Source organism: Argiope bruennichi, chromosome X2 (genome assembly GCF_947563725.1).
Source record: "Argiope bruennichi chromosome X2, qqArgBrue1.1, whole genome shotgun sequence".
Classification (NCBI taxonomy): Eukaryota; Metazoa; Arthropoda; class Arachnida; order Araneae; family Araneidae; genus Argiope; species Argiope bruennichi.
The window spans coordinates 13,174,081-13,199,545 of record NC_079163.1 but is presented as its reverse complement, the minus strand read 5'-3'; the positions used below and the strand labels follow the sequence as shown (position 1 = coordinate 13,199,545).

The following is a 25,465-nucleotide window of genomic DNA, read 5'->3' as shown; positions in this document are numbered from 1 at the left end:
ATTATATTTCAGTAGAGTTTTAACTATTTTAATCATCAAAATTTTTCATCTCTCCGAGAGGTAAATTAAAAATGATGTGTTATTACATCGCGACGTTTCGCCTTTGAAATTAATTTTCAGAAAGAAATTCTGAGCTTCCTTTTCAAGAAGGGAAGTCATGCGCAAATACAGAATTTAAAATATTTCTGACAGGTGCATATAATTTTAAATTTTGCATTCACGTAACTTTTCAGTATTGATAATTTATAAACATGTTTTTATGTAATATTAATAAAAAATAATCAACTTTTCACACATAAATGGAATGGAAATGGGATTATTTTAAGGCTCTTATAATGAACTTTCTAAAAAGTTAGAATTTAGAAATAAAAATACGTGTAAATGTAATATTGTCCATTTAATTATAAGGTGAAAAAGTAATAATTTTATGTTAAACCACTCTAATAAAGATTTGATAGAATATATTTATATACACGACCGCTTGAAGATGTATATTTTTTTGTTTTAATTTTCTTTATGATTGAAGATAATGGTATTTCAAATTATTTTGCAAGAGAGAAAATAAATACCATATTTAAATTATTTAATATACACATGCTCATATGTAAACGTAGTGATTTTTTTATTTGTATTCTCAGAATCACTGCAAAAATGTAGCAAGTAATTTTAATGAACCAAGCAATTTTAAAGTCTGTATGATGACACGTAAGATAACTGAGGCTCTTTTCAATTTTTATCAGTACAATATTCCATAATATAAAAGAGAATGGTGTTATCCAAAACTTAAATTACTCAAAATTAAAGATATGGATCAGATTCTGTTTTAAAATTTGCCTGAAAATCTTTGAATATTCATTATTAAAGAGCTAAACATTTAATTGCTTTCATGGCTATCTTATGATTCAGCATCTTGAAGTTTTCACATATATATATATATAGTAACTTCATTGCCTCAAACAGATTTTTAGTTTCCTACACAATTCGTGAAACAGACATATTTTGTACATTTACTATTAATTTAAATAAATTTAAAGTAAAAATGTTTTTGATACGTTTGAAAATTATAAACATAATTTAAAAACAGATTAACATGCGGTTAATATTATTAAAGCATTTTGAAACATCTAAAGGGAAACTTTCCTTTTGAAATGTGTCTTATGATTCAACATCTTGAAGGCTTCTGAAAATCAAGCTTTTATTTTTTTGTAACTTCATTGCCTCAAACATATTTTTAGGTTACTGAACAATTTGAGAAACACACATATTTTATACTTTTATTATTAATTTAATCAAATGTAAAGTCAAAATGCATTTGAAACGTTTTAAAAATAATAAACTTCAATTAAAGACAAATAAATATGCAGTTAATATTATTAAAACACCTTGAAATATCTAATGGAAAGTTTTCCTTTTCAAATGAGTCATGATCAAGCAATGAAGAAAAAAACTATAAGCAATCAAATTTAGATAGATTATTGAAACTTTATTAATTTTACCAATGGCTTCTGGTACATTAAATCGCGTATGAAATTGTAAAGATTCCATCATTCACTAACTTTTGTCGATAACCAGAAATCAGGAGTTTATGTAGATTTTAGTCGACAACATAAAAAGAAATCTAATCGATTTAATGAGGAAAAAATCGGTTTAATCAGGAAATATCGAAACTACTGAGAATTCTCTTTAGATCATTCAATTTTAAAAACGTAATAAGAAATAAATACTCCAAATTTCATTGCAAATAGAACTGAATTGTAAAAGAGAAATAGCATGTGGACTTGAAATATGTTTCAACAACTCTGAACTACATCTGCACTTTCCCACTCAATAAATTACTGAAGCTTAAAGCGCGAGGAATCATTGTTTGACTCAGCACTCTGGTACATGTCACGTGTTTTGGATAGGCTGAGTTTTCTGAGCAACCTTCAAATACTTGTCAAAGCAGCTGAATATTTCTTGACTGAGTATTTTGTTAGAAATATTTTAATTTTTTTTGTCTTTGTTCATAAAATTAACTCTTTCTGAGGTGTTTACTTTTCGAACATAAATAAAACTTCAATAGTTGGCTCTGATAGATGAATATTGTTGTGAGCTCTCTGTGAACAACAACAACGTCGATGTGCTCATGCTTCTTTGGAAAGGAGGAGGGGGGGCTTTTTCATAAATTTACCAACAAAAACTCCAAACTGGAACTTTTGATGCCTAGGAATCTGAGATAGGCTGTAGATTTTATGTTTAGTTATTAACTGAGCGTTCCAGATTAACGAGTCACACTACCATGTATTACCTGTGTTTTCAATTTGTGCAGTCCAAAACAGGACGATTTTATCATAAGACAACCTTAGATGATAGCTTAGAGGTATCAGAACAATGATGCGCTTGTGCGTTAAACGAAATTGTCATATGTCCATCGAATTTCCACACCTTATAATAAACATTTATTTGCAATATGTTTTCAATTATAATTGTAATTTTATTATTAAATACGTCAATGAATAATTATTCATTGCCAGTTTGGTAAAATAGACATAATTAAGATCATATTCATGCTTAAAATGCAAATTAATGATTTTACTAAAAACCTTTTTTGTGCTCCATAAAAAGTTTAATGAATAACAAAAACAGTTTTAATGTTTCATTTTTTTTTATTTGGGTCTTTTATGATTGAATATGCATGTGAATACTTAAGTACTTATTAGTAATAGGCTCATAAATTTACTCTGCTTAAAGAAAACACATTCTTTTACTAGAATTGTATACAAATCTATTGATATCTATAAACGATTGCATTTTAAAGGATGCAGAATTTTCAAAAAAATAATATCTCTTTCCTCTAAAGTTCATATAATTTGCAAGAATTTAGCATTATCCTTTCCATAAGGCATAAATATATATTGCAAGATTTATATTGCAATAATCACTATTATTATATTAGAAAATATAAACGACGAGAATTAAACTCGGCTTGAACCATTTTAAAACTTATTTCTAAGTAACTCAACAGTGTCATTAACTTTATCATTTTTTAAACTTCAATGCATTTTGTGACAAATAAATTACATTTTATTTCTGTTTGCACAGTTCGAGATTTATTATTTGTCTTCTACTCTGGAAATCTCTAATGATATTAAAAGATTTGACGCAAATTTAAAGTAATGTTTTTTTTTTCTAATAGATCAATAATTTCTTTTCATTTGATCAATATTAAATACCCTAACTGAGCAAATATATTTTTTGTATTACTTAAGTTCAGAATAACATAATTAGAGATTAATTCCTAAATTAAATTATTATAAATATCTGATAAATGTTTTAGAATAGAAAAGTATTATCATGAGAAAATTTGTCTGTCAAGAATAAGGATATTTATTGAAACTGAATCAGGCAATCTTGATGACGATAGAACACATTACTACATGTATTCCTTTTGCACATTTTGTATAAAATAAGCATTGCTACCGAGCATTGAAAGATCAATCAAAAGTCAAAGACTTTGCCCTCTTTTCGTAGAAAGCTTATGGACAGACTACATTTATTATAATGAAAGGAAATAAAAAATTGTATGTCATTACACGATCCTAAACTATGATTACTGTCCTTATCCCTGCATGATTACTCCAATCGCATAGCTGCAATCATCCGTATTCATCATAATGTGACAACCATTTTGAACACTTACCTGAGTATCTAGCAACTGTTTGCTTTTGTACAGATTCTGGGAAACATATAATATGTCAACAAAATAGAGCCCCTTTCTCCGGGGGATTATTTTCTCGGGAGTAACTGAATGACATATTTCGTTGCAAATGGATTGAGGGTGATAGTCCAATACTTAGGCCATCACATTTTCCCGATATCACACCATTAGACTTTTTCCTTTGGGAATTCGTGAAATATAAGTGCATCAGAATAAAGTTATGGATTCATGGAATATGAAGAAATCGCAAACATGTGGTTTCTGGTACTACGAATTCCTTCAGTTGAAAAGAATAAGCAAGAATCGCAATAACTGATGTCTTTATTGTAATGGAATAGCAAAGAAATTTGAGAATGTTTATATGGTTGGAATGTTAGAACAGTTAAAATTCTGAAAGATTATTAATAAAAGTTTACCTTTTGAATTCTGATATTTAATCATTAAAATAAGTAAACATATTCATATTGTTTACGTGCATTCCTTAATATAAAAATAATATTTTTGTAAAACATGCACTTCAAAGAATTTTATGTTGTGAATCGAAGGTATTTTATAACCATTTATATTGACAGAATTTATAATTCAAACAACTGTGAACTATAAATAGTAAAGTAATAATTTAAATACAAATCAAGATTTTCCATTAGTCGTTTTTCGAATAAACAAACAATTTCATAGTCAAATGTTTTTTGCACTTTAGTTCTTTTTTATACTCCTTACATATGTGTTATTAGCATTTTAGGTGATTAGTTATATCACTATTTTAAAGAATTTACAACATTATTATTTATTTCGAGTTAATATAATTTATATATAGCGCATATTCAATTTCCAACTCGACTTTTTTAAAAATCAGATATACTTGCTGTTTTTATATAAAGACGTTAATACATTGATTTCAGAAAAGTAAGAAATAAAATAAATTGAATAAAATGTTTTATTAACTTGGTCAATAAAATAAACTGAGAATTAAAAACAAAACGAAATTTCCTCACTTTTTATTAAACAACTTCAAGATATTACGCAGAATTAGCTCTACTTAAAATGCGAAATGGGATGTTTTGAAATACCCAGTTTTATTGGAAAAAAGAAAAACCTGTAATCTTATTTATCTGAATTAATATCGACATATTAACGCATATTAGTAGACAATCATATTTTTATACTATTTATTTCAATTTTTAATATTTTCTTATTTTTATTTTATCTTAAGATATTAATTCTTATTTTTATTTTATCTTAATATATAAATTCTTATCTTAATATTTTCTTATTTTTTTCAACGCAAATGAATGAAAAGTTAATGCTTAAATGGAACAAAATAATCTTCCAATGTGACTCTCATTCTGATAGGAAAATGACTATATAATGCATTAATATGTGTGCATATTACAAATATTGGTACGCATATTAGAAGATCTAAATAATAGATTATCAGTATTCGACATATTGCTTCCCTCAACAGATTTCATCCAGACATGTAATCTGAGAGTGAAATCTATGATCCCTGAAAGCGCTAACTTACTTTGCCGATGAGCTCCCCGACCATTCCATTCCATCCTACAGGCGAGTTGGAATCCAGGCCTCCGTAGTGGGAATCATTAACCAGTTTCAGCACGTAGTTGAACTTCAAGTAGTCAGCAATCAAGTCCGCCAGATCCTTACAGTAACCCTCGAAACTTTCATTGCCTTCTAAATTGACTCCAGGTTCGGTTTTCTTCTTCATCAAATACGGTTCCTCCTGGGAACAGAAAGAAGTAGCAGAATCAAGCACTGAGCATTCTTGTAATTCTCAAGAATATACATTCATCTCCGACAGATTGATAACTTCTTTCCGAAAAGTACATCTGAATTGCTCTAAAAATATATAAGCTTATAAAGAGAAAAGATACTGTTAAATTTTGTATTACTGCATTTATGAACATTTCTTGATGCAATATGAATGGGAAATTTGAAAATAAGTGAAAAACGAGTACGATAAGAAAAATTACTAACTCGTCTAAGAATTTCTTTTTGAAAGGCTATCTATTGAAATTGTTATGACATGACTACGAAAACAATTTCTTCGTAGTTTCTCCGATCATGGTCTTAAGATCCCAAAATAACTCTTCTTCTAACAATACACATACAGGGTATCCCAAAATGTTTGAAATATATTATCTTATTTATTCTTGGATTACATAGGCATTATAAATTTAAGTATCCAAAGTAAGGTAACAATTACGGTTTCATTAATAAATTAGCAATGCTATTAATTTTCAAAGAAATGTACTTTTTAAATGATTACAACTACATCCCCCCACCTTAAAAAAATTAGGCAATCAGAAGTTTTTAATTTTTATTTTTATTTCCCATTCTCTGCAACTAGATGGTTACAAAAAACTGTAAACTGGTGTTATTAAATTTATAATGAAGGAAATAAAGATTTATGAAAAGAAGAAGAATTTATATTACGTTATCCTACCATTTAAAACACTATTTCATCAGTGAAAATAGATACGACAAAGAAAACGACAGTGACATATTAAGAACAAAAATACATTTTGGGGCACGAAAATTTTTTTATATAGTACTTCTCTAAAAGTTTCTCATACATCTTCAAAATTTCAATATTTTTGAATTTAAGATAGAAGTTCCCTTGAAATGTTTTACACAAATTAACCGACCTAATCTGATAAGTACAAAATTACGTATAATGCTTATTCATGGAATCTCAGCATTTTGTTTCATAAACACAACAATATTCAGTTTAGTTTCATTATGTTAAATTAATTTTTATTTTATATCTCAACGGAAAAAAATGCTATTAAATTTATTATTTTTTGAAAATTATTTTCGATTTTTTCTGAAATTATTTATTATTTAAATATTTACTAACCCTTTAACTTCTCTTAACTTTTCTTTTTAGATTCTTTTCAATTTATTTATGACCCCCAATCTAAAATTTTAAGCCTATGTAGCATTAAAACAATATGTTACTACTAAGATTACTTTCACTCGTGAATTTAATGTACAATTCTTTCAGTTTTTTTACAATTTCATTAAAATTTTCCAACCACATTGTTAACATCTTTAGTTTTGTTGTTTACATGAAACCAATTGTGTTTTATTTCTATGTTACATAGTTTCACCAAATATTTGAATCATATTTTTAACTTTTTTTATTTTATTATCTGAGCGAAACTGAATATTAAATTCAGTGGCGCTCCGTTTCGTTATCTCAAGTCTGAATAAAACTTCTTTCTGCATTTCATATCTATCCTTTTCTCATATGTGTATAATTAGGGTAAAGATAAGAATGCCTTATTATCTTTAATGACAAAAAACGCTTTCTGATTCAAATACCCATATAAAATATAAACACTAGAAAGAAATGAAAATATTTACACCCTTGAGTATATCTGGATTTATCTAAACAGCATTCCATTCTTCAAATTCTTATCGCTCTTATCAGACGTAAAAATATCTGAGAGAAAACAAACAAACAAACTCCCGCACTTATTAATTTTCTGAAAATTCTCAGGTCTCTCTTTCCGTCAAAGTGCGAGAAGAAAAATCTCCTCTAGTCATAGTTACCGGATGAACGATAACATGACGTGTCGTGCAAGCTCCGCTAGGCAAGAACGTCGCCGCGCGTTAATGAAGTCCTTTTCATGCATATCATATTCTATATTTACTACGGAAATGAAACGCAACGATGTGGCAGAAAAGATCCAGCTCTTTTTTCTCACCATCGGAGGCTATTCCTGAAGAAATAACAACTCTGTCCCCGCTTAGGTTCGCTAATACTTTAATTAAGCGTGAATAGCTCCATAATGAAATTTCGAAAAGTTCGTTCCGATAGAAGAGAGTAAAAAGTTCGTCAAGTAAAAGAATACTAACTGGCTTATAACGACTGACTGGTCTTTTATTGAGAAGATCTTGTAAGTTTTTCAAGCCTCACTTGTTGTTTGGCAAGACTCTGAAAAGGTGGTACACACTTCTAGTATCCATGTGGACGGCTCAGCTCAATTAGCTTCTTAGTCAGCACTTAAACATCAAAGTGGTAGAGGCGCACCTTGTTATACACATAAATTTTATGCTCCATACACTGCTCTTGAAAACGTTGATTAAATTTGTTGGTACTTCATGAATTAAGGGCTTTATTGTATCAATTTGAAGGCTTTTTCTCTTGTTCTGCAAGTACATTAATAAGGGAAAGCTACAGCAATTTGTGTTTGAGCAACTCTGATATTCATTTTCTTCATTACTATACATCGTATTGAATGCGAGTAAATAAAAAAGAAATAAATAATTAAAACAGATAATTTTGTCTACATTAATCTGTAAGAGCCTTCACCAGAATTCCACCTCATTATTGAGAATGGCTTGCATGACATAACTCGATTTATTCAAAGAAAAAAAGAAATACTAATTGATATCCAAGAAAACAGTATAAAAACCATTTTAATTTATAAGACTCTACAAAAAGATTAAGGAAATCAAGATGCTTACTGTATTTATCAGTTATGGGCATTCAAAGTGAAAACGCATAAGTGTTTTCAGTAAGAATGTAACTTATTCAACATTCCACGACAGCGTCTTTGGACATAGCTTAAATTTTTCCTTTTCCAGTTCATTTTGAATAATTTAATAATTAATCAATAAAAGATAATAAAATTATTTTTGATTTGATATAGATAAATGTTAACGAAAAATTAGTATAATATAATCAATTTTAAAACAAATTAACATAAGTGATCAAAATTTTTTAGTTAATATAATCAAAATAAATTCTTTTAATTGTGTGTTTGTTTTTCCTTCTTCTTTTCTATTCCTTTCATTTATGTAGATTTGCTCAATAGCTGTATAACAATAAAAAATATAAATCTTTATAGTTAAAATAAATACACATGTATAGGTAACTAAAACATAATTTTGTTTATGGAAACATTCAACAGAGCAATAATTTTCATTAAAAGTATTTAGTGATAACTGTATTTTATTTATTTAAATTTAAATTCCTGGCCCGCGAAAGATTTTAGCAAAATAGAAGTGGGGGTTCTACTATCTCTGAAACGTAAGGAAGTGCTGTATTCGGGACATACCTTCTTCCCCTAACAAACTATGGAGCGTAGCGAATGCGTTTTAATACGAGGTGTGTGCAAGAGTAGAAATTGGAACCTTTTGGAAGCATCCCTCTACAAAAAAGGGAACGCCGTTTACTTACTACATTACCCCTGAATATTGAAAGCTCTAAAACGAATGCAGTTAGACAACTGGTAACTTTAGATACAGAACGTAAAATCAAAAAAATTTTTGATTATATTGTGGTATATAAAAGATAAGGATGCATTTCCACAATCCTACGTATGAGCCACTTCTGTATATAAGAAATTTGATGCTATATGATTAAAAGTATCATAAGGGATTTTTCACAAGTTGATATTTTTTAAACTTGGAATTTCGAATGATTGAATTAAAATTTATAAAGGTAAGAAATTTGATAAATGATAGTGTATACTCATGAATTCATAAATTAATTTACAGTATATTAGGATCTATAAATATCAGTAATTCTCATTAAAAGTTAAATAAATGAATTAAAATTTATAAAGGTAAGAAATATGATAAATGATAGTGTATACATATGAATTCATAAATTAATTTACAGTATATTAGGATCTATAAATATCAGTAATTCTCATTAAAAGTTAAATAAAATAAATAGTTTAAATTATGTAATTGAATGTAAAGGAAAACAATGTTATTCAATCAAAAATAAATTTCAAAATTTTACGTTCATCTAGAGAAATTCATAAGAACTGAAATTTGTTATTCTCTCCTTTTCATGGTTAAATAAATATTTCCTTTTCATCAGTTAAACAGAAGAAAATAATTCAATGCACATAGATTTCATTAAAACTTTTTCATTAACACCGTATTATGTTTTAAGAAGTTAGTATCTTCAAAGAGTTATTCAGCAACAATACTTTATTTTAGAAACGAAATATATACATTGATTTTATCCTCCGAAATTGCAGCAGTTAAGTAAACATTTACTCACCCTAAATAAAGTTAATTTCCAATTTAATTTAAAGTTAGAAAGGAAAATCACAAAAAATTATTTACGCCTAGTAATTCCGAGAATTCCGAGATATTATATGTTGTCCATTTGATTAAAATGAACTCTTAAATTATTATTTATTTTAAGCTACTTTAAATAGATGAATAAAGTGTAATAATATGCAATGATGCATTAAACTTTAACTATAATTTCTCGAATAGATTTTAGCAGCCTTGAAAAATCTTTGCAACAAGGTTATTTAGCGGCATTTGCTAGTTTAATACTAATAAAATAAACTTTATTAAATTGAAGTAATCCTATTACAGTGAACTAACCTTTTAATAATTAGAAATTAAGTAAATGAATAATTATATATCAGAACAAATTCTAATATAGTTCTAAAAATTCCATTTTTTTTTCAAATCTTGATCATACATTAAATCAAATGTGAGGTAAGAATAATAGAGTAGAATGATATGAGGTCAGAATGCGTTTATTATCCTATCATCTACATTTTTTACTTACCAGATAAATATTTTAATACATATTGAGATACAGTTAAAAGAATGGAATGTAGTTTCTGCTTAGTCATAATTGACTACCTCAACCCCCCAGAAGACACAAGAAAAATCTGAATGATCGGGAACCGCAACAATATTGGCAGGTTGAGTTCTAAGGACCATCACCGGCCACGACACAACCTCTCCCATAGGAGGCGTTTCCCGCCATCTGTAGGAGGTAATCACCCAGTACCATTTATGTACCCATGATGGTGTGGAAATCACCCACCGTTCCAGAAGTTTCGTATCCCCATATCTGAGGTGCCCCCTGGGGCATGTAGTCTATGCTTAAATATAACTTCCTCTGTATTAATAAGGAATATAATTTCAACATAAGTACGATTTATATCATTTACTCCTATTATTGGTCAAACGCCACGTTTGATATAATTGCAAATAAAATTTAAATAACCCCAATTTAGAAATTAACCCCAAAAATTTAATTTCTAAATTACTTTTTATTTATATTGTAAATGGAAATGGTCTAAATAATATTTCCCTTTCCTATTTAATTTTTTAAAAGAATTCATTCATTCTAGAAAAAAATGCATTTTTTTCTAGAATGAACGATTTAGGACGATTCTCTCTCGATCATGAAATATAATAAAAAGTACATCATTTAATTAAATAACTGTTTAAAACAATCTAGTGTGACTACAGATAGCTTTGAAATCTGAAAACTAGTTATACTAAATGCTAAATAACTCAAGATTCTTTTGAGAAAGTCTTCTTGCTGTTTTCTGTAAGAAGTTTCAGTTTATTGTTCTAACTTCTATATAGATTTCTATTTAATCAAATTAACCTAATTTTAACTGACTGACATTAATTTAAATGAATACGTTCAGAGAAAACTGAAACATCAATCAAAATAGAGCAGAATTGATATAAAGAAACATTGATAGCCTTTCTATTAGATTTTTTTTTTTTTTTTTTTTTTGCCTAATATTAGTTTTTAAAAAGAAACTTATTCGTTCATTTTTTTCAAACCTTTATTCTGAAATAAAAGAATACATTTCGGACAAATTTAAAAAATTAATACATACCAAAATGCTAGTGACTATATAAGTTTTATTTTCAAAAATAACTTGGGATTCCGGAACTCTCTTTCTGATTGGTGGAACTTGTTGCAGATGATTTTGATCGGACCATTCAGCAATCTAGAAAAACAAATATTTAAAATGTTATGAATTCTATCACATACAGTTGGAATGTTCATAAAAAAACTCTTATTTATTCGATCAAAAAACCGAAAGGAATGATTATGATGGATGTTATGAATATTCTACTAAGGTAACCATGTTTCAGCACCGAAGAATATTTATTATGATGGATGTTAAATTAGTATTCTTTAAAGATTGAATTTTCATATGTTTGGAAACCCCAAAACATATTGATTTCTAAAGGACGATTTAAAAAGAACTATGACTGTTAATTATTTTCGGATTTCCTAGGACAGGGATGAGTAACTTTCCTTTTGTAAGAATTTTTAAAAAAATATTTTATATGCCAAAATAGGGCTTAGTAAGCCACAAGCCAGAAACATGATTTTTTTTTAATATAGCTTAATATGCGGGATTTCCTGTTCAGTTTTTAAAATGAATATTTCTTTCTTTACTTGAATGTTCTAATATATTAAAATAACGCTACATCTCAGTTATTAATTCTGTATTAAAATAAAAGTAATTATTACAATAAAATATATTAATATGAAAGTACAAACAAATTATCTTAAACATTCTTACATTTAAATTATTTTTCTTTTACTTTCTTTTTTTCTTAACCAAATGATTCATAAAAAAAATAAACCAGAAGCTGGCTACTCCAACCAGAAGGAAGGCACACAGAAAAACTTTAATGACCGGACCGCCGCAAGAGCAACACTCGCGGGCACTGTGGTTGTCATAAGAGCCATTACCGACCACGGTGCAACCCTTCGCTAAGGAAATACGTCCCGTCATCGATGGGAGAAGACAAACCCCCACCCTTTTCGTGTACTCACAAGGGTCGAGAGAATCAACCACCATGCAGGAAGCTTCTCATCCTCATTTACGAAGTGCCCCCCCCTTGGTACTTCATAAAAAATAAATCTATTTATAGTTCCTAATGAGATTTGCTGCTGAATTCGAGATGACGTATGTTTAAATTCAGTGCATATGACGTTATTTTCATTTTCAAACAAGAACGTAGACTAGTAAGTACTTTCTTAGCCCTTTTTCAATAACATTCGTGCTCAAAAACATTTATACAGAAAAACCATAAAACATTCATAACAAAATTTATAGCATTTTATTTTTAAAAAATCATGCCTTAAATACTTTTCGAATGCATTAGACCCGATTTTTGAATGCATTTGTTTTACATTGTTATACAATTATTTTTAATAAATATTTATAGAAAACTACCATTACATTGAATAAAAATTGCATAAAAATTAAAATAAGATTACTTCCAACATACTTTTGAATTTACAAGCAGCCTTCGAAGAAACGCTTCAATAATCAGATTTCGAAAACATTTTGCTCGCAATTTTTCATTTTTGTGAACAGTAATTTTAATACCAGTCAAAAGAAAATTAACATATTCCCTAATTGATAAATATTAGAATGCCTCTCTTAGAATATTTACTAAGAATTAGGCTGTTGCTACTGAAAGAATAAACCGTTAGGAATAGATACAACATCTTAATCTAATGCTAAATGAATAGGGATCAGATGAGTGGCAAAAATTGCAAAGGAGAATTCCCTGGGAGTTTCTTTGTCATTTTCTTCGCTTCTTCTTGCATGTCACGGAACATTTGTTTCCAGTAAATATCTTAAAGGATTAGGATTTCGGAGCGATACTGTGTTCCAATAAGACTGATTAGAAAACAATGCAAAGCTCAACAATGAGAATCCAGCAACGCTGTGTGCATAGGTGGTTATTTCACGAATGAGATGAAATAATTAGAATTTAGTGACTGCTCTTGGATGAATAATGGAAGGAAGAAGATTTAGTAAAGTAGGCGTTTTTTAAAAGATTTATAGCCTTATTTAATGCTCGGGATGTTTTAAATTTAGAATATCTTTGTGTTTATTTAAGTAATTTATTTAAAGACTACTAATTATAAAGCGAAACTTTTATTTTATTATTAGCATTATTTTTACTACGGATTACTCGTATACATATATATAATCTTTTTATCCTTTTGTCATTCAAATACATACAATTGAGAGCGTGAGAGTTAAAAATGTTTATTTTTATTTTCTGACAGATTACACAAAATTATTTAAATAATAAACTTGTGTTAGTTACATACATGTTTTTGCAGCATTGACAGAAGTATTATTAATTTCATGTCCTGCATTTTCCTTCTCATAGATAGATATCATAAGTAAAATATCTTGAATTTTTGAAATTTATTCAAAATTTATTTTTATGGACAGTATGTCAATTCTTACTTGAGAATATACTATAATATATCAAATTTAGCAGATAGTTTTTTTTTTTTCATTTCTTAGAGGATAATAAAATTCCACTAGTTTTTGTATATGATATCGACTAAATTTCCAATAATGTTCGTAAGAAAGACATATTAGTAAGTATATGCCTTTTTCCAAAAATGTCAAATTCAAATTTCGATTCTTTGTCATTTGAATATTTACAAAAAAAAAAAATCAATATTAGTGGAAAAATTCTTTGCTTTCGTTTTTTATACAATAATTGTATGCATTATTACTATTATTAATTTATGAATTAGCATTTGCAAATTCTTACTATATTATTACTATATAATGTACAGTATATTATTACTATAAATCGTATTTTAGAAAACTTTTCTAAAGAGAAACCAATTTTCTATATAGTTATTCTGTGAGCAATATTAATATGATGCAATTATACAAGGTGAGTCATTTTCACCTATTATAATATAGGTAGTATTGCAAATAAACCCGACTAAAAATTAATTATTGCATTATATGTAGTCAGTTCTGAGACAGATTTAATTATCAATCAAATCTGCTGAACCAATCACACAAATTTGGAAGCAGTTAATAATAATAAATCACAATTTTATATAAATGTGGCTGGTTCCGAATTATGGGATTCTTTCTTAAATTTAATATCGCCGAAAATAAAGGCCTTTTGCAATATATTTCCAATTTATTTAAGAATCTTGAATGATATAAGATCTGTCAACGATTGTCTCAAACATAATAAAAAATTAATTTTAAAAGCCATATAATTTCAAAGGTTAATAAAAATATAATAATATCTAAAGCGCAGTTTCATCCAGAAGTTTCAGTACATTTTCTGCAGAATTAGGACAAATGGAAGCATATAGTTGTGTCTTAAGTGGTAATTGCTTGAAATAATTAGTGATTGGGTTAAATGCCGTTGCTAAGTTAGCATTCTGTTTTATTTTACTTTTTTTTCATTTTTAACTTTTCTTAACTTTAGAAGCAAAACAAAATTATGCTTATTCACAAAAACGCTAATACAAGCTATACTTAAAATTATACTGTCATTTAATCATGGTAAAATTGATCGACCTATCATAATTTTAAGTCCTTTATCAAAACACTTGAAATTATACGTTATAAAAAGCTTTTCCACCATATTAAAAGCTGAATATCATGAACTCAATATGTATTCATTTCAAAATGCTCAACAATTACGAATTACTTTTGTTTAATGAAAAAGATTATTTCTGTATCTGAACATGGCTGCCAACTTGATGATGTGTGTATTGATTTTTCAAAGGTCTTTAAAGAAATTTATTTTAATATTTTGTTAAAGATATTTAATAATGTTATTTTCCAAATTAAATTTAATCAATGGCTTTATTATTATTTCAGTAATCGATGGCTATATATTTAATATTAATAAAGCTGTTTTTCATAAGTTACAAATACTTATGAAGCCCCTCAAGGCTTTAATCTTAGACCTTTTATATGATTTAATATAGACAACTCTGCTGTGTAATATGATTTTGATAACTTGTTTCAGTAGTACCTGAACAAGTTACTTCAGAATAATGAGAAATGTAACATTCTTAGTAACATCAACTTTTGATATAGTATTATTAAATCAATAATCTCATTTCATATCGGTCTGAATTAGTATTTGATCTAGACGTAGTTTTCGATATAAAACGATTTTTTAAAACATAATAAGGCAAATAGTTTCAAAGACTTATAAAAAAAACTTGGATTCTACAATCATGAAACTAAAGAATTTTCTAATAGGCTGGCTGAAGATTCTGTATTTTAATGTTGTCAAATCTATGAATTAATAGATTGTACAACACTAAAATAATTTTAAATACTGTAAATTAATTTGGTATTTTAATTTCAAAAATGTAATCGAAGTTTATATATAAGAATAATTAAATATTTAGTTTATAAATAAGTATAAACTAAATTCTCTATCGTTATACAAAAAAATTATAATTTTTATTCATATGATAAATCTTCACAAACGTAAAGTGTTTGAAATCCTGATTTCATCTTTCCTGTATTCTGTTTATTATTTCTTTATTTGTTTTTGGTAATTGATTGTAGTGACATATTAAACTATATATATATATTTCGCTGTACCAGTCTCAGCGTTTTGAATCAGAAAATTATTTCAGAATATGTTTGTAAAATTCTATATGTGGGAAAATATAAATTTTACAAATAAATAAAAAAGATATATAAATTTTACAAAATGTTCACCTTTTTTTTGAAAAACTTGATGTTTTTAGCATTTTTTTTTTGTGTGTGTGTAGCATTTTTTGTGTGTAATTTTATAAAATTAAATACTTACAAATTTTAAATTCCTAACGCGGCTTTTGTGATCTTTGAGATTTAATGCATTTAACTTTTAAATTTCCTAATGATTTATTTTAAAAATATTTTTAACAATTTATTATATTCAACCTTTTATGTAGTATATGTAGTAAAATGTGAATTTTACAAATAAATAAAAAGTACATAAAAAATATAAATTTTATTAAATATTTAGCAAGGTTTTTTTTTTTTTTTTTTTTTTTTTGTAGAATTTAATATTTCTATGCTTTTTTAGAGTGTTTTTAAAATTAAATGTTTACAACTTTTTTTACTTTTAAATGTTTTGAATGAATTTTTAAATCTTTATAACTTTGATCATACAACTTGTACCTTTGTATACAACTTTTAAAATTCCAATTCGATTTCAATGATTTTGAGATTTATTAATATATTCAGCTGTTAAATCTCTTTTACATTTTAAAATGTTTTTAAGATTCATTATTCGCAAATTTTAAATTCTTGTCATATTTTTGATGTTTTTAAATTGATTGTAAACACATATTAAATTCTTAAATATTTTAATGCTTTTATAGTTCACCACTTACAGCTTTTATTTTTTAATGCTTTATGCTCATTTTGTAAATCACTCTGTAAATGAAATTTTTACTGAAGTGAGTACTTTTTTAAAATAATAAAGAAAATATTTCATGTTTCAAGATAAAATTATATATTATAATTTGAAATCGAATATCCATATTAGCAAATTGTTTAAAAACTTTATAACATGTAGTTAAAATACTCCCGCAAATATTTTGATGTAACTTTTTGTTAATGAAAAGCTAATTAAAAAAAAAACAGCATAATTTAGAGCACGCAAAGAAAATTTACTGTATAAAACCCTTAAAATAATTAATCCGAGAACTGCAATTAAAATATAAGTACTACTAAAGTTTCAAAGCTAAAATTCATATTAACTGAAAAATAATTTTTATTAAAAATAAGTCAAATGGATAGATATAGCTATTAAAAGTAGATATTTATAAGTAAAGAACGTTTTTCAACCTTGTTTTAAAAGAACTAGAAAAAGATATTTTCAAAATCCATTATGAGTTAATTTATTTCCATTGCTAAATGCTCATAAAGGTACAAAAAAATGCCAATAAAATACCACAAAAAGGGTTAATTTAAATATATATATGTGTGTGTGGAAAGTTGAGCAATAAGGCTTATGTTAATAAAATTATACAGGAAAATATGCATGGGACAGTCAATGTAATCAAAATAATTGTTCTCTTTCTACATGGAATTATTGAAAAAAATCAAATTGAAATGTCCTGAATGAATTTCTCGTTATTTAAAAAAAAAAGGAAAGGGTAAATAAATATTTATTTATTTATTTTTATATGATTCGGATGTGGATAAAGATAACAAACAATACTCAAGAGCGCAGCTGGTATATCTATTAGTTTTGAAACACGAAAAATGAGAGCCTTTATTCCACCTGAAGAGTCACGTAAAACAATAATAATAATTTTTTGTAAAATTTAAACCAACCCAACAGGAGAACGAAAAAAAAAAAAAGTGTTTAAATAATAATTTCTCCAGCAACAAAACCAAACTTTTCTAGGCCATAAATCATAGTAGAAGAAAAATCATTCCTCTGGCTGAGTTTCCGTCTTTTTCTTTATCGCCTGAAGAAAGCAATTTATTTTTGTGTCACCTCTCTTTTCTCGTAGCACTGCTAACGCTCTTTCTGTCATATAATCTCGTAATCATAAAATATTTTCTTTTCAGGTTGGAAACGCTTACAAACTACAGATATCGATTTTAGAAGTTTACGAGAAGAATGGATATGTGCTGCCATCTATACATCATATGATGAAACAAAACGTTGGTTCAATGAAATTTAATCAAATATGAGCAAGTTTGAATGCCGCATCATTAAATATGTATTTATTTATTTAAATATGGTAAAACAGAGAAATAAAATATAAATGTAATCAAAAAAAATTTTCTTCACCTGGTCTTTATTTATTATGTTATTTGAGTGTTTTGTGTATAAATAAACTGAATGTTGTCATGACATTAAACCCTTTTTAAATCTGCACAGAATTAATTAATCTGTGACGTAAATGCTTAAATTTAACAATAACTCTATAAGCATACATTATAAAGCCCATAACAATAATAACAATTCCTCCTTAATTGTTTTTGAAAATATTTCATTTTCAAATATTCAAACATTTTCAAAATATCAGATCAAAACTATTGCAAAAATTTAATATTATGCAACAAACTTTTGAGTTGGAAATTATAAAACTATTTGGTACTACTATGACTTCATTTTTTTACTACAAAAAAAATGGAATAAAATTATATTTAATATTTAAATTAACTACTGAAATAGAGAGACTTTAATAATTTGAAATAATGAATAATGTAAAAGAAGTATTTGTTGATCAATAAGCAGTTATATAACCTAAATGATTGATAAAGAAAGAACTCAATAACGAAGATCATTAGAAGGAATAAATTATAGATGTCGACAAATCAGAGCTCCTAGATGAACAGCACAATAGATATTGTCTAAATAGTTGAATCAATATGCAAAAAGTGTATTTAAGATTGGCAAGAAAATATTAAACAAAACGAATTTTAACAAACAGATAAAGAAATGGAAATGTTTTTTTTTTTTTTTTTTTTTTAATTTTACACTTCTCAACCTTGACAATAATTTGAAAATTTTACATTCGATGTAGAAAATATATGATTCTCTAATTTCAATACTAAGAAAATTTTTATAGTTCCCTCACTCACAATATTTATATCATAACTAGTTTTTGAAGACAAAGGATTTTCAAATTAACATTTACTTTCATGAATTCAAATTACTACAAGATTTTGCCAAAGAAGCAGTAATTATTATAGAAAATAATTGACTTTTATATCAGTTTTTCAAAAGAATCACTAAAATTTCACAATCTTCATTACATTCACCATCATCATCACGATTTTTCAAATTAAACAAGCAAAATTCTTTTAACTTTCACATTTTGGAATGTTTTGCATTTAAAAATAATTATTTCTTGATTCTTACTGAATAACGATTTGTAGAAGAATAAAACAAAACGGCTAAAGGCAAATAACTCGATTAAACCAATAGAAGAGAATGAAACAATTGTGTTACAGACTGAATTCGTAATTAAGTAACAAATAAAGTACGAAATGTAATAGAAATCAATTAATAGGCTTTCTTGGAAGTTATTTACATTTTCTGGCTTTTCTAGATAATCTCAAACATTCCATGACTAAATAATTTTACTACTGCAAAAATCAGACCTCGATAAAAGCAAAATTGGTTACAGAGTTGTTTCAGTCGACCTTGTTAGCCGTAGACTAAACACTAATGGAGCTCAACAAAGAGAGAATAAAAGACCTTCGTAGATCTGCTCCTGGAATCGCAGACAAATAAACAGCTTTCCAACAGCAATAAAATCAGAAAAACAAGCGCAAATATTTCGGAGAATCCAATATTTTGAATAGCTTTTACCTTGTATTTCGTAATTAAATTTAGTAAAGAAGAATTGTTCGTTTAATTTATTAGCAGTTTATTTTCCTTACGTATATTTAGAGGCAGTTGAATTGCAGATCGTATTAATGCTGTGTGGAATATATATATATATATATATATATATATATATATATATATATATATATATATATATATATATATATATATTAAACCAGAATTTATTTAAAGAGAAGATTTTCTTTTATCTAGGCTTAAAAAAACATAATACATACGTATTTTAAATATAAAACAGAGCAATGCATTAGTATAATTTTTTTTCATGTCTGCAATCTGAAGGATAAAAGTATTGAAACGAAAGTAACTTAATTTAAGATTTATCACGAGTATTTAGAGCATTAGCAGATTTTTATTTTTATTATTATAATAAACAAGTTTATAATTCGCATATTTTATATTGATAAAATTTCCCATCTATGTTTACTTTCTCGTGAACCAAGAATACAAAAAGAAAGAAGTGAAGGCTATATTTGTGAGAAACCTCACAGATCTGAATTTAAGTCAGAAGATGAAATCAATTGTATCGACATAAATTGATTCAGTTGTGTTAATAATTAGATCAATAATGATATAAAGATTGGCTCTCGAAATCAGAAGCATCAGACTCACATAAACAAAGAAGTTTTAGAGGAATCGGGTTTCTAACCTTATCACCAAGTCATAGCGGAGTCAGATGTTAAAAGTGAAATGCCATTAAGACATGAAACCATTTTCAAAAATTGTATCTTTTTAATAAATGAATTTGAAATTTGTCTGTCCATAATTGAATAAAACCTAAAAATTACTTTCATACTGAATTTTTATATTCTCCATGTAATCTAGATATAAAAAGATCAACTTGGATGAATAAGTTGAAAGAAATGTTTCATTGGTCATTGCTTAGTTTGTTTCCAAACTGGATTCTTATATTTCTGGGCAAGTTTAAACTATTAAAAGTTGTTTATGTCCGTTCGTTTATAGATTCGAAAATGAGCGAAGAAAGGATAAAAGAATTCCGAATTAATCATTCTAAGAACAGGGTCTTTTTTTATTTCTTGGGGTTTGAGATTAAATTAAAAATGACGCATGGGATCATTTGGTGTTGCAAGAGCAATATACTGCCAAAAGCTTTAAAAAAAACTTGTTCTTTCTTAGCTCCTTTATACCAAGTTTTTCTTTATAGAAAATTTGGCTTTTACGTTCGCATATTGTAGCAATATTTAATCTATTTTCCTCTTTCTGTTTCATGTATAATTATATCGAAAGGAAATAAAAAAAATGTATGAATTTTTAAAATATATATTTGCTGTTGATGAAATAAACATTAATGAACTTAAACACATTGCAAGCCCAAGTTCTTAATGCAAAGTATCCTCCCAGAAAAAGATCTTCTTCAAGCAATTCTAATATAATTAATTTCAACCTTTTATTAATACGCCTAATTCTGCATAATATTTCATGCACATCTATGAATATTGCAAATACTTGGTGGTTGCTTCTCGATCCGAGATTGGATAGTTCTTGGTTCCCGAACGTGATTTTATCCACGGTCCTACGTGTTCGTGTGCAAGTTGCAAGTCAAATTTATGGTCGCGGCCCAAGAATCTTCACGTTCATATAGCATAGATGTCTGGAAAGTTAGTTATCGTTTAGTGTGTCGTACCATGGTCAAATTTGAAATATTGAACAAACATATACACTGGAGGCTTACGACTATTAAAGCTTAAACTTTTTTTTTTTTCATTTTTATGGAATTAACCTGTTTTTCTGATGAAGTGATTTCTAATATAAATGAATAGAAAAATTATAGGAATCTTTTGTAAATGAATAGAGATGAAAGGGGGATATCCCATTGTTATTTAAAGTATAAATTTTTAAATTAATTTTGTATTGAACAAAAGTAAACATTTTAAATAAATTAATCTGGGTGTGGAATAATAACTCAACATTTGAATCAGCGTGTATACATTTTAATCCATTATAATTCGAATTTACCTCATTAGTTCGTTCAAATATCAAACAGACTAAAATGAATAATTCCGGATGTAAGTTTTTCTCAAAATAAATGCTAACAATAAGATTAATTCGATCATTATTCTGGATTAATATTCCTTGACTACAGAATTTTAAATATTGCTTTTAAAAGCCATTTTATGACAGAATAAGATGTAATATTCCTCTTTGTATGTAAACTGAAATCTTTTAATATATAGTTGCTGACTTTTTACTTTCTCGTTTACGGGGTATACAAAGAGAGGAGGTTTTATAGTCGTCGAAAAATGGACAGTTCTCCAAGTTTCACCACTGAATCCGAAAAACACATTTTTATAATTACATCGGTCTGTCGCTCTGCCAGCGAACATGTGCATGCAATTCTTAGAGATGGAAGATGAAATAATATGTGGTTCTTATACCGAAGAAGGAGATTTTTTTTACATCGAATTTTGAGCGAAATCAATAAACAGAGAGTTTATCTGTCTGCTTGCCCGAATGTTAATGAACACAATAACTACAAAACATAATATTATATTATATATATATATATATATATATATATATATATATATATATATATATATATATATATATATATATATATATATATATATATATATATATATATATATATATATATATATATATATATATATATACAAAAGTATTGGAATCAAGTTAATAGGAAAAACAAAAAATCAAATAAAAATTAAACCAAAAAAATTATAAAAAATATAAAAAAATATAAAAAAAGAATCCGGCCTGAAGACTTTTTCAAGGGTCACCCTCAGGCAGGGATTCAAAGAAAGGGATTTTTTCTGTGAGGAAATACAGACATTGTCTAATAATGATTCCTCGTGACCCGAAAATCCTCTGAAATTATGCTCAAGAGATATACCATTTTAACAGAAAGGAAATATAAAACAACAAATTAGAAGAAATTAACCACAACAAAGTAAAAATACAATAACAAAAATAACAATAAAAACAAAAAATAGCACTAAAATTAAAAATTAAAAACGAAAAGGCCAGTACATACCATCAACAGTCAAGGAAACTTTAAACTATTGTTATTGTTATTGTTATTGTATTTTTACTTTGTTGTGGTTAATTTCTTCTAATTTGTTGTTTTATATTTCCTTTCTGTTAAAATGGTATATCTCTTGAGCATAATTTCAGGGGATTTTCGGGTCACGAGGAATCATTATTAGACAATGTCTGTATTTCCTCACAGAAAAAATCCCTTTCTTTGAATCCCTGCCTGAGGGTGACCCTTGCAAAAGTCTTCAGGCCGGATTCTTTTTTTATATTTGTTATAATTTTTTTGGTTTAACTTTTATTTGATTTTTTGTTTTTCCTATTAACTTGATTCTAATACTTTTGTATCAATTCATCTGTATTTTAGAAGTAGCTGCAATTGCGCTCTCTAAATACTATGAAGTTCTTTTTTGGTTTTAGTTTAAATAGGTTATACATTTTAGTTGCGATTTCGAAACTGTTTTTGTTTCGTTTTCATTTTAGTTTCGTTTTCAAACTTTTTCTTACTTAAGATTGGTTTTATATATATATATATATGTATGTATGTATGTATATATGCACACACAAAATTAGCTATTTAATAAATAGAAAGCTCTCATTTAAGCTTCTTTAATTATTGAGTATCTGAATGCAAAATTTTAAGTACTTTTGAAAAACGCTAAAATTATTCATATGTCTTATGCATGAAAGTAAAAATATATTTATAATATCATCTGAAGGAATACAAACATATATGCAAATAAACACAATTTTTAAAAAATACGTAATAATTTTTATTTGGAGTAATATTATTATGAAAACTAATAATAATGATATGCAAAATTATAATCACTCCATGTAAAATTATTTTATCATACAAATTATTTTTGAATAAAATATGAATCTTATTTGCACAAAACTTTTAAATCTTATTAGTACAAAATAATGTTTAAAACTGCCGAAAGTTAATTTTTTTTTATCTATAAGTTATTAATAATTTTTAGCACATGATACAAAATATGATTATGTGCTTAGGATAGCATCTTGAAGGCTAACAAATAAATGATTTCTTTACATAAGGGTTATCTAGAGAATACAGTAAGGCGCTTTTGGCGTCTACCAAACTTCAGATTTGTCATCTGTTATGTGTGTTAGCTTACCCGGAAGTTATTATGAATACGCATATCGATAGTATTGAGTTCTTTCTTTTCTTCTGTTCAGCATTTTAAATATTTTGTATTTGACATATATTTTTCTGTTAGTGGAGTAGCAGTTATTTCAATGCGATTTTTATTATTAGTTTTATTTTGAATATTTTTGAACAGTACGTAGTTATAGGATCGATATATTTTTCAAATTTTTATGTTGGATTATAGCAAAGGTTAATGGGCTGATGTCTGCTAATATTTTCTTTCAGTGTTACTCTTATTTGGCATCTCATTTCCGTGGAAAAGTGGATTTCACTCCTTTCAGAATAGATTTTTATTATTCTTGATATAGATTAATTTTCTTTTTATGTAATAGTTCTGTAATATTTTTAATATCTCATTTACTTTTTATATGAATTTACTCAATTTATTGTTCATTTAATCATATTTATTTTACTTTTTGATTTTGATTTTTGCAGAATTCATTATTTTATTTAGCCTCTATCCCGAATATGTGTCATAACTGATTTCTTTCTGCTAATGGTTTATTTTTTATTATTATTATTATTTGAAATCCATTTTAGTAAATATTTTCAATTTGAGTTTTCGCAAACATTACGGATAGAAAATATACAACTGAAATGAAATAAAACTTATAATGTTATTATTGTATATTTCTTAAGACAACTTTCTTTAATTATCAGTAACAACTTTAAACTTTTATTTGTAACAACTTTACAACTTTCGGTAGTTATCAGTAATAAGCCAATGTGAATAAGATTTCCTACTGCAACTTTCTATTGTTAATCAGTAACAAGATAATGTGAATGAGATTTACTACTGCAACTTTCTATTGTTAATAAGTATCAAGCCAATATGTATGACATTTTCTACTACAGCTTTCATTAGTTAATATGCTACAATCATATCTGATATATTTTTAACAGAATAATAGCCCATATAGACGGGAGCATCTGCTAATTCAATATAAATATACTATTTCTATTCAATTTGAATGACAGCAGTAGAGATAGTTAATCTGTTCTATGTACAGAGAAAGATGCTGTTTCTAATTATTAAAAAAATAACCTTTTCATTAATTATCATGAATTTCCTTTGTGCTTCATAGTTTTTGTGAGGAAAATGTAAAGGAAACCTTCAAATTTCTATAGTGGGCTATTTATGAAATTTATACATTTTATTTTATTTATACAATTTGATTTTCAGTTCGTGTAAGACCCCAAAAATTATATCAGTACCATTTTTCTATAAATCATTTTTTTTTTAATTTGTCAGTTTTTTTATGAAAACTGAATGAGAGCAATGTGGGTGTGAGTGGTTCACCATCATCTCCTCACAATCAAATTTTTCAGAGGAGTCCAGCAATGTTCAAAAATGTATGAAGAAATAAAGTTCAAAAAAAAAAAAAATAGAATGCATTTTTTGAAGACTAATAAATCAACATTCCAAATTGCGAATATGAATTTAAAATCAAAAAATAACTCACTTTTACCATCTTACTTGTCACAGTCATTTCAACGACATCAATCGAAAAATTTGTTCGATATCCAAGTTCATCAAATGATATATTTCCAGTTAAGCCTTGAATATGAGTCTGAAAAAAATATATACACACTAAAAATTACAAAGGAAATCAAGATTCATATTTTTTCAAAGTAATATC

The 25,465-nt window shown here is 26.8% G+C and overlaps 1 protein-coding gene across 1 annotated transcript in view; it reads right to left on the bottom strand.

Annotated features, from left to right (window-relative positions):
• The window catches only part of LOC129960361 (glutamate receptor 1-like), a 547,350-nt gene that overhangs the window by 87,976 nt on the left and 433,909 nt on the right, over positions 1–25,465 (bottom strand). Inside the window, exons 7-9 of the mRNA XM_056073766.1 lie at positions 25,289–25,396; positions 11,347–11,460; positions 5,223–5,438 (exon numbers count right to left, since the gene is read on the bottom strand). Of these exons, the coding sequence (XP_055929741.1) occupies positions 5,223–5,438; positions 11,347–11,460; positions 25,289–25,396 (438 nt within the window). The remainder of the gene's footprint in view (positions 1–5,222; positions 5,439–11,346; positions 11,461–25,288; positions 25,397–25,465) is intronic.